Below are 10,965 nucleotides of genomic sequence, written 5' to 3'. Positions count from 1 at the left end.
AGGGAGCCGGGCGCTTCCAGCGGTGCCCAGCGAGAGGACCGCAGGCGGTGGCGCCAACCGCCCCACAAGAAGTCTCCATCCTCGGGGACACTCCACGGCGCCCGGCACGGCCCAGAGCCGCCTGCTCCGAGCAGCGGGGGCTGCACGACCCCGCCCCCTGCCGCCCCCCCCCTCCCCGCCCCGGAGGCGGCGAGGCCCAGCCCGCTCCCGGGCACCCCCCACCCCCCCGCACCTCCCCATCCCGGGCAGGGCGGGGCCGGGCGGGGCCGGGCGGCGGGGGCGGGGCCGAGCCGAGCCGCGCCGGGCGGGGCCGAGCCGAGCCCAGCCGGGGCGCGCTGGGCCGTGCATGGCCGGGTCGGGCCGGGCCGAGCCGTGCCGAGCCCGCCATGGCCATCGCGCACATCGCCACCGAGTACGTCTTCTCCGACTTCTTGCTGAAGGAGCCGCCGGAGACGCGCTACAAGGGGCTGCGGCTGGAGCTGGCGCTGGACAAGATCGTCACCTGCATCGCCGTGGGGCTGCCGCTGCTCCTCATCTCCCTCGCCTTTGCCCAGGAGGTCTCCATCGGTAACCGGCCTCCCCGACCGGCCCCCCCACGGCCCGTGGCGCCTCCCGCGGCGGACAAAGGGCTCGGCGGGGCGGGGGACGGCGGAGCGGTGCGGAGCTCCGGGACGGGGGGGGGCGGGGGGGACGCGCTCCGTGGGGCTCAGCTGCCAGCTGCCGGAGGGGTTTCCACTTGGGGGTAGGGCAAAAGGCGCCATTGGGCTGTGGGGAGCGCGCAGGAGGGAGCGCGGCTTTCCTGGAGAGCATCCCTAGCAGCGGGCGGTGCCGCCGCGCAACCTTGTCCAGGAATGCCGGGCAGCCCGGCTGGCCTTTCCCGCCCTTCCCCGTGCCCTCCTCCTCCTTGGGGCATTCCCTAACCGCTGTCACGGTCTAACAGCTCCTGAGCCAGAGCCCTGTCAGCTCAGCTGCTGCATCTCCTCCTGTGGGTGTGATTTAAGGAGAGCGGTGGTGCCAGGCTGCTCTTTGTTTCCCAACGCTGCTCAGCCTTGAGCGTGAGCCACCGGCCGAGCTGTGCCTTCAAAACTGTAGACTGTTCACTTTACCCCTGTACTCAGCACTGGTGAGGCCGCACCTCGATTACTGTGTTCAGTTTTGGGCCCCTCACTACAAAAAGGACATTGAATTACTCGAGCGTGTCCAGAGAAGGGCAACGAAGCTGGTGAAGGGTCTGGAGCACATGTCGTACGAGGAGCGGCTGAGGGAACTGGGGGTGTTTAGTCTGGAGAAGAGGAGGTTGCAGAGAGCTGGGGATGAGTCTCTTTAACCAAGTAATAAGCGATAGGACAAGAGGTAATGGCCTCAACTTGTGCCAGGGAAGGTTTAGACTAGATATTAGGAAGCATTTCTTTCCAGAAGGGGATGTTGGGCGTTGGAATGGGCTGCCCAGGGAGGTGATGGAGTCCCCATCCCTGGTGGTGTTTAAGATTTGGGTTGACATAGCGCTGAGGGATATGGTGTAGTTGGGAACTGTCAGTGTCAGGTTAATGGTTGGACTGGATGATCTTCAAGGTCCTTTCCAACCTAGATGATTCTGTGATTCTGAAAACTGCCCGTGTGCCGCGGTTCCTGATCCTTGGAGTATCTTGCAGGGAGATCTTGCTGTCGTTCAGCAGCTGTCAGGGATAGGTGCCAAGGGAGGGGGGTCTTGAAGCCCTGCGTTTGGACTGCGGGTGGCTCAGTTGGATGTTGAGGCCGGTCACCTGCTCCTCGGAGGTGAGGCAGGATGGGCAGTGGAAGTGCTCTCCAAAGCTTTCCCCTGCTCTGCTGCACTTCTGCAAGTGTTCCAGTTGAATTTCTGGTGTGACTCGGTAGATAAAGCTATGCTTTACAAAAGGGCCAATTTTCCTAGTTATGCTATCTTTTGTTTTTCCCATCCCCAAATTACAGAAGTGCTTGTGCAGCAGCCTAGTAGCCAGCCCTTTTAAGAGTCTGAAATGGTGAGGAGACTTTTAAATCCAAATGACAAGGACTTGTAACTTGGGAGATCACTTACAAAATCTATTTGCTTATAAGAATTTCTCTGCATTTAAATAGCACTATATGAATGAAGATTTCAAAGGTGAATAAACATTACTGTCCATTATGAGACAGGGATGAATCATAGGACTTCCACCCTTTCAGAAATGGTTTGATTTACTGCATGTACCTGTTTATTGGCATTCAGTGTTGTGTACCTGAGATACATCATCTATAGGTTTGAGTCAAGTGAATGTCAAGAGAGTGGAAGCTGGAATGGGACTGTGAATTAGTGGTGAATCTGTGCAAAACCATCATGAATAGCATTAATCAGATACCAGATTGCTTAAGAGATAAGATGCCCCAGACTGCTGTATTTACATCTAGCTACACACCTATTGCCATAGGTGTGGTTTGACCCAAAGCACCCTGGCCTACAATAGCTGTGCACAGAAGTCAAGGACAACCAGGCTGGGAATGCCAAGACCATATGCAAGCCCTGTGGCAGCTCTGGTCAATCAGAGACTGGGTGGATACAGCAGTATTTCCGTAATCTAACCGGCTGCTTTTAGTTTTAGATCTGCTAGTGACATGCACATTTCTTCCTCTTAAAGCAACGAAAAAGAGGGCTTGCATTCCTATATACTAGCTCGTATTTGGGCCCCTTAGTTCTTCTTCCTTCTGCTTCTGTAAAAGCGCTGGATCCAGTTTGAAACAATGCCTGTGTATCAAGGTCTCTTTTATGAGCTCTACAGCAGTATTTATTTCATTTTCCCTCCTTATGTAAAGCTCCAACATGCAGTTGAATTGCAGAGTTTGGTAAAGTGTGCCTTTCTTTTGGATTAGTTGAGTCCTCATCTTCTCTAATCAAACATTTGGGCCTCAGTGCATGCTATGTATAACATATTTCAGTATTAAACTAATTCAAATTGAATCTGTGACTGCAGTAGATTCATAAAGCAAGAATTGAAGTGCATGCTACATCTTGCATGTGCTTTATTTTGCTTATAATCCTGAGAACCTGTTAGAAGAAAACATGGGGTTTAAAACTGAGCTCTTCTATTTGAAAAATAAATATGAAAATAAATATGAGAAATATGCCAGGCCTCTGGCATGAGTGAAACTACACCACGTGGTTTTCATACAGAAAGTGATACTGTATAGCCATGCTGCTATTACAGCTGTTGCCGGTTTCCTTCATGGTCCTTGTGGCTTAGCAGGCTGGCTGCTTACTGGAGATGCCTGAGCTGTTTCCATTAAGGCTTTTTAGGGGGCAGAGAGAGCCTTGGGGGCTGGATATGCCCGGTTCTGTGAGCACTAGTGTTCAGCCAGCGATAAAATAGAAAGCAAGGATTGGTTTCAAACACTTCCTGGTGTAACTGTGCTTTGAAAAAGCTCAGGAGTGCTAAACCAAGGGAAAATGGTAGGGTTCATTTTAGGTCTGAAGAAGAGCAAGTCAGAATCAGAAACGGTTGTGAAAGCGGTATGTGAGTCACAGCATGGAAATATCTCTGATTCTGGGTACAAAAATTGAACACCCTTTCCAAAAATGAATTCTCAGCTCCTATTTCTGTTGGGATAATTACATTCTTCCCATCTAAGATTCTCTTGGCACCTTGAGCTGCCACCTTCCCTTCCTGCTCTGCTTTCCTGTTTCGTTGCAGTGTGGTGTCAGATAAATGTAATTTTCCTCCTACATGCAGTTGCAGTTAATTGTGCAAAATCATTAAAATGTTTACAAAGGCTGCAGAGGTTTTCTGAACCCACCAAGTAACTTTTAGTTTTGATAGAAGTTTCAGGAAATAAATCAGGTTCCAGTTGGGTATCACAGAGGATTTCTCTGCCCGAGGCACAGAAAACCCAGCGGCCATGCTCAGCCAGTGAGCACTGCCGAAACTCCTGGGGTGTTTTGCCCCTTGACGGGATCAACAGAAAGGACACAAACACCAAGTTAAAAAGGTAAGCTTATTTTACTTTAAAGCAGAAGAAAGGATAAGCAAGGTTCACTCAGAAGTCTATTCCTTGGTTCACTCAGAAGTCAGCTCTGGTTCGAGGCCTATGGTTCAGGCCTTTTTATGTCATGGGTTTAGTGACTGCACCACATTTCGGTGTCCTTCAGGGCAGGAGGAGAACTAATCTAAGTTTAGTCTTGGTTATATTTTAGAAACCCATGGTCAGCTGCAGGTTTGTGATGATTTTAAGCTGGTTCTGGTAGTGCTTAGCTGTGATTGAGCTGTTCTCTGCCAGCCCTAGGAAGATTTGCTGCTTGAAATCCTGCACTGGTTATCTCTTTACAGCTAGACTTTGTTTTATACAATTGTATATAATTTTATGTAATTTTATATAGTTTTATACTGGAAACTCAAAAATGGAAATAACAATAGGATTGTGAGGATTGTGTTGTGTATGCTTATATTTCTTATACTATGGCCTGATATTATTTCCTTATATTATTTGACAGTTCTTAGGGTAAATATACTACAGGTGATCAGGTAGTATGGTGACAGAAACCATAGAAATATAGCTAAATCACCCATCCCTCTTATAAAGGAAAAAAAAAGAAAAAGATAGGAACACCCTCAGCAATGTATGATCCACAAATTAATAGAATTTTATCTGTGTCATTTTTCCATGACTGTGTTTTTGATAAGAATAGCTTTAAGCCAGGATTGAGATTCCAGTTTTTAAACCGTGTGTATATGATGAGATATGCTTTCTTACTGAAACAATTTAGCTGAAAACATACATATTTATTACCAAGGCACTGCTTGTAGCAGGATACCGCAGCCCTAAGCAGGTACAGTCAGCTGAGCAGAGAGGAAATCGAAACAAAGCTGCTTAATTTTGGTTGAGGCATGTTTCCAAGTTAGTTCTGGGAAAGCTGTCAATGGCTGGCTTGGGTTGCAGCTGAAAGAAAAGCAGACATGAGAGCTGTCCACTCGACATCAAATATTTGCATCTTTTCCCATAGGAAGGGAATTGGGAATTGCTCATACGTGTTTAAGCCCAGTGGCTTGTCACCAAATGATGTCGTTTGACCTTCTGTATACAGCAGCTTTTGGGCACCTCTGTGCAGCGGGCAGTGTGTGCTGGCTGTGTTTGCCGTGGCTTCACGTGGGGGGTGATTGCTGGGAAGGGAGATGAGGAGGGAGGGAGAGAGCTGGAGAGGGGAGAAGGGAATCTCATGGTGGCCACCAGCAGTCCTTACTACATGTTCAGTTTGGGTGTTGGCTGTGCGTGGCTCATACATAGCTGGTATGAATGAATCCTCTTGGTTTAGCAGCTCTGTTTGTTTTATAATATAAGAAAACACCTTGGAAACCTTTCCAGCACAGAGAAACTGTCATGTATTGAGTAGACACCTAAGAAACTTGAGTATAATCAGCATGAAGGCCTGGGGAGTACTACTGACTTGTCAGTTGTGGCAGGATTCTGGGTTAGGAAGTGCCTGGCCATGGACCAACCCACAGCAGCTGCATGAACCTGGCAAAATGAAGATTTGCTGTTCTAAAAAAGTCTTATTTCCCTCTGATGCTTTCTGATGCTGGAGGGTGCTCAAAGGTGCGAAAGTGGAGCCTTGCCCTATGCTCTACACACCATGGGGTTAATGTCCCCATTGACCACTTTGGGCTTTCCCAGGGGTGACAATTCTTGCTTGCCCTGCTCAATTTCCAGCTAATTTCTGGGAAGGTTTTTCTTCCCAATTTGTTCGTTTTAGTTCCCATCCCCCCACTTGGCTGCCTGTGGGATTTGAGGTGTTTTGGCCAGCAGAAAACACAGGGTGAAGGGTGTTAGTGGGGAACTCTGGGTGCCACATCCCAACAATTTTTGTGGTTGCCTCGGGGACAGCAGTGCCCATCCTTTACGGGATGCATAATAGTAATGCATGCCTTATTTCATGTTCAGCTGAGCTTGTATCTCTATACAGGTTAATCATGTTTCTCAAACAGTCACGAGTATCAAACGTATAGAAAGGAAAAAAAAAATTGTGAGACTAAATCACAACAGATATACAAAAAAAAATAGTCTTAATTCATGAATTATGTTCTTTTCCTCTCCTGCTACTCCCTTGCTGGCCCTCCCTGCTGATGCCCTTCTCCCTTCATATTCACAAGTTGCTGGGGAGGCTTTTAGGAAATAATCCTATCTTGTGACTTCCGTAAGAGCTGGAGGGCTAAAGTTAAGTTGGGTGTAACTAGACCAAAGACTATTACTATGGCAGCTGCTGGCTGAGAGCTTGAAAAACATCTCTTAAGTGTTGCTGAAGCAGGCTGTATGCTAATAGTTGATGTTTGCATACCTTGCATTTAGTTCAGCAGGATGCTCTGAAACCCAGGGCATTAATGACAGGACTGAGTCAACAAGTGTCTGAGTAGCATCAGTCTGGAGCAGCCAAACTGTGAACTTCAAAGTATCTTTCATTAGAGGTGCAGACCCCAGAAAACAGCAGCGTATGCTGTGCTGCTCTTTGGCTCAGTAAAGAGCAGAAGTTACCAGCATCAGGAACAGGCCTGCCTGGGGAGCCAGGACAAACTTGTGAAAACATTTACTTTAATATCAAGTCTAAATTGTCTTTGGGTGAACATCTTCAGCTCTTGGTGAGGAGATTGTTTTTTTCTGTTTAATTTCTACAGAGCCAGGTTAACATTTTCTACAGAATGGTGGTAAGCTGCATTTGGTGCCAGAATTTATTTTAAAAGCATAATGGTCCTCTGGTGTTGCCTGAGGTTTGGGGTACCACCAATGTTGGCAGTGGAGCCAGATGGTCATTGCCACTGTTTTGAGATGTTTCTCCTTCAGATGAAGGGAAACTTTTTTGTTTTCCTTAAATCTCACTGGTGGGAATATCATTCACAAGTTTTTTCCTATGAATCAAATAAACTATCGTTCTGAAGGCAATGCTTGATAAATACCCAGCTCTTTTCCCACTGCACGATTTTGAGACTTTCCTGGGGGCTAACTGGCAGCCCCATGCAGAGGGAAAGATACTTGCTGTCTCCTCTGACCCACTCTACTTAAACATTGCATCACCTGGGCTTTACATTCTGCTACTATGCCATTGCCAAAGTAAACCTCAGGGAACAGGTTCTTTTCTCCAGTGCACCCATTTGTGTCTCTCCATACTTCCTTCTTAAACATAGTGTTTATTCTGTTTCACCCAACCTACCACTTTGGTCCAGGAGAAGTATCTATAAATCTAATAAAATAATTCCTTCTGGTCCACTCTTGATGCATGTGTGTACACCCATACATACAGTTACTGCTTCTTTGGCATGTGTTGGGACATCTTTTTTCATGTTTTAAGATATTTTTTAATGTTGAGGTGGAGGATGTGCATTGCATGGTGCCTGGCAGTCTGTGCATTGTTTATGTGTGCCCTGATTTTCTTGTTTGTGGGTTTTCCTTTAGTGGCTGCTGATGTGGGTAATTCTTGCTTGATAAAACATTTGGGTATCGTGGCTAGTTCATTTTGCCTGGTGGAAAATTATAATAGTAATTAATGGCTATGTTTTCATCCAAGCTTATGCAAATCCTTTTCCAGTGATTGCAGTGCATTAGAAACCAAATAATTACATACTGAAGGTTTAATCCTCTCAGCTACTATCACCTGATCCCGGTTCAGGAAAAATAGTTCAGCATATGATTAACATTGATTCTTGGAAGTACTCTCTGTTAGTTATAGTTTCTTAATTAGATGTTTGAGTCAGAGAGGTGTGTTGCTCCAGTGGGAAGAAAACCAGTGCAGTTTACTGGGTTTATGCTCTCTCTAGTAAAGGATGCAGCCAGAGGATGCTGAGTCCTCTGCTCGTCTTGCCTTGCACCCCAGCAGAGCAGCTCAATACTGAACAGGGACTCTGTCCTTCAGATTTGAGTTTTTCCTTGGGATTCTGGGAGGTGTTTTTTGTAGGTAGGTTTCTTTTTTGGAAAGCATCTACAGGGGCATTAAGGTGGGAAACAGAGAAGTGACTTGTATCCTGCTCATTTAGCATCAATACCAAAATTTCCACCTCCGTTTGGGCAAAAGGAGCTGGAGTAGGCCCACTGCTTGCATCTCAACTCGGAGAAGTCCCAGCTAGGACTGGTGCATCTTTTTTAGACACCTAATAACAGGTCCTTCCCAAATGAGGTTGCAAGACTTAGGTAAAGTGGATGAAAAGCTGTTACCAGGGCACAGGATCTCCACCTGTAGGCAGTCCCCAAGCCAGTTTTTACAGTGCTGTGTAGGAGCTGCAGAGGAACCAGTTGCAGAGGAAAAGGATTCTCCTTGTACAGACATGGAGGAGATAGCCGGGGCATGTTGGCAGAGCACACATGAAGACATGCTGCAGCTGGGTGGGGTGACAGCTCAGCCTTGCAGCTCACTAGCTGCAGTGACTCAGGCTTGTACTCTGCACCCAGTTGCATGCCTGCACGTAATCAGTTGCATGCCTGCAAGTAATTCCTGCCATCAGCAACCAACTCCATCTGATAATCTTAGTGCACTTGTAAAAGTGAGTGTTTATCATACGTGGCTGCGCAGCTGTTGCTGCCTTAAGTTTATGCAGCGCTTTTGGGTGGTCTTTCTTCAGGGCAGCCATAGTAAGTTGCATTTTTTTATCCTTATTTGTTTGCAAAAGTGTAAGTGAAATCCCCATCACTCACTCTCCAAAGTTGATTTCATACCAGGGAATGATTAAAAAAAAAAGCACATTGCCAAGTGTAATGATAACTTGGCCAAAGACTGTTGTGACAACTGCTTAATGAATGCAGTCACTTACTGTTCCTCATCCTTCTCACTGTGTATTTTATCTCCCTGTTGTTATGGGCTTGACTGCTGCTTTTCTTTCTCCCTTTCTATTACTTGGGGACTATTTCTATTACTAGGGAACGGCTTCATGTCACCAAGCCAGGAGGCTGTTCCTTTATAGCAGAGGACTATTAGCCTTTCATAAAATAGCCCTGTGCATGCATGTGTGCACAGAGGGTCTGTGGAAGGCGCTTGGCCCTTTGCCTAATTTCTCCTCTAATAAAAACTACAAATTTTCTCTTCCTTCAGAATAAACAAACATAAAGTAAATTATCTGTACAGATTTATTGCTATTACTCCTTTGGAGGGGAGAAGAAAGGAAAAAAAGATGGAAAATTGTGACTATTTTTAGATGCATTTAATAACCTGTGTTCTGTGTAGATTATGCACAAAAACAACCTCTCTGTTTAAGCCTTAACATTTCCATGGTTAATGCAAAGTTGTAATTTACACTAACAAGTGTTTACAACCAAGACTGCAATAAGTTAATTAAAAACCAGTGCAATAACTGGAGTGTCCCCAGCTGCTTCTTGATGTCGAGCTCTATCTGCTTGGCTCCCAAGTCAAGTTACCAAAGGTTTCCAACATCCCTGCTGAAACCCCAAGGAATAGAAGAGTGAGGTTCACTGCTCTGCTGCACCACTGGCATTGCTGTAGCTATTCTGGTATGAAGTTGTGCACACAACTGTTTGGATAAGGAGGCTGGCTGCCTTTTTTTCTCACCAATTTAAACACTCCCATCACTTTCAGTGGTTTCCCACCCATTAATGAGAATGAACACGTGGAATGTGTTACTTGTTGCAGATACACAGATATGAATAGAACAAAGCATCTTTCTGAACAACCCTATTGCTTGCCTCTTGAAAGGGTCACTTGTTTGCTGCTTCACACAGGGCACGGACAGCAGCTGGATGTTCGTTAAGTGATGAGAGCAGAGCATAAATGGTCTCTATCCAGTGAAGAACAGACATTCTGATTGCCTGCTCTTTTTTTTTTTTTTTTTTTTTTTTTGCCCTGCAGTGTATTATTTCTTGAGCTTCCACAGCTAATGGAAATTCTCTGGAAAGCAGAAACTCCCAAAGCTTTGGGAGAGTGCAAGTGCTTGTCTGGTGCCAACTTTGCTAAATCACATGAGCTCTGGTTTGATAAACAGTTATTTGTTTTCCATAAGGGAGGCTTGTGACAGATCAAACCATGTCCTTATGATACTACAGCCTTAGAAGTAATTATAATAGTGACTCATAAGGAAGAGCTTTTATTTGTAATGCTCCTTGACTATGCTACATTGTAAAAAGGCTATACAAGTTCCAAGGGAAACGTGGTTGGCTCCTGTTACAAAAGAAGTTCTTATTCTCTAAAAGCTAAACCAGAAAAAAGGCACAAATGATACAATCTTACACAAAATACTTTTCCCCTATAAAGCACACAGTGATGCCATTAGAACTAATTTTGATTATTAAGGAAAAAAAAGTAGCACTATTTCCCCCTTGCACTTTTGATATTGGTGTTGTGTTGGAGGAAGCCTTGGAGGTTGCTGATGGAAAAGCCATCTCCGCTTTGTGTAATTGTTCAGTGAAACAGCTATCCTATTTCAACATTTAGGAAAGCCTGCTGAAAACACATCTTTTTTTTGCTTTCACTACCAAAATGTCAGAAAGAAAATCAAAACCCCTCATCCTCTCTCATCTAAGGAGCCACTGATACTCCACATAGAATAACCACTCTTCCTTGTTGAGGTATGCTGTAGTAAGACTCAACTGCTGCCTGTAGCTGGTCAGAGTAGAATTTGACCCTAAGGCTGAGGCTGGCTAAATAGCTGCTCTTGCTGTTAATTAGTGCCCTGGTCTTAATTTGAAGCTCCTGAGCATCTGGAGAGGTGCTGGAAGTGAGTGGCGATGACAGTGGTACACCTGATCCTGGACACAGCATGTCACTGTGCTGGTGAGGAGGGGTCTGGCACCCTTTGGAGGTGTCTGTGGGCCACAATTGCTCTGCTAGAAGTTGCATGAGGAAATCCTTGTTCTCACATGTGTAACTTGAACCCCTCAAAACTCTCAGAGGCAGAAGAAGTGGCAGCACCCTGGGCCAGACTTGCCCTTGCATCACTGCAAGGACTGATGAGCCACAGGAATGTTATCTGAGGTCATGTTTCAATAAAT

The 10,965-nt window shown here is 46.1% G+C and overlaps 1 protein-coding gene across 1 annotated transcript in view; it reads left to right on the top strand.

Moving 5' to 3' along the window:
- The first annotated feature begins 320 nt into the window (after positions 1-320).
- Positions 321-10,965, top strand: part of PANX1 (pannexin 1) — a 30,670-nt gene continuing 20,025 nt past the window's right edge. The window contains exon 1 of the mRNA XM_074816251.1: positions 321-567. Within this exon, the coding sequence (XP_074672352.1) occupies positions 387-567 (181 nt within the window). The 5' untranslated portion in view covers positions 321-386. The remainder of the gene's footprint in view (positions 568-10,965) is intronic.

Source organism: Strix aluco, chromosome 2 (genome assembly GCF_031877795.1).
Source record: "Strix aluco isolate bStrAlu1 chromosome 2, bStrAlu1.hap1, whole genome shotgun sequence".
NCBI classification, from domain to species: domain Eukaryota; kingdom Metazoa; phylum Chordata; class Aves; order Strigiformes; family Strigidae; genus Strix; species Strix aluco.
This window is presented reverse-complemented; position numbering and strand designations above follow the sequence as displayed.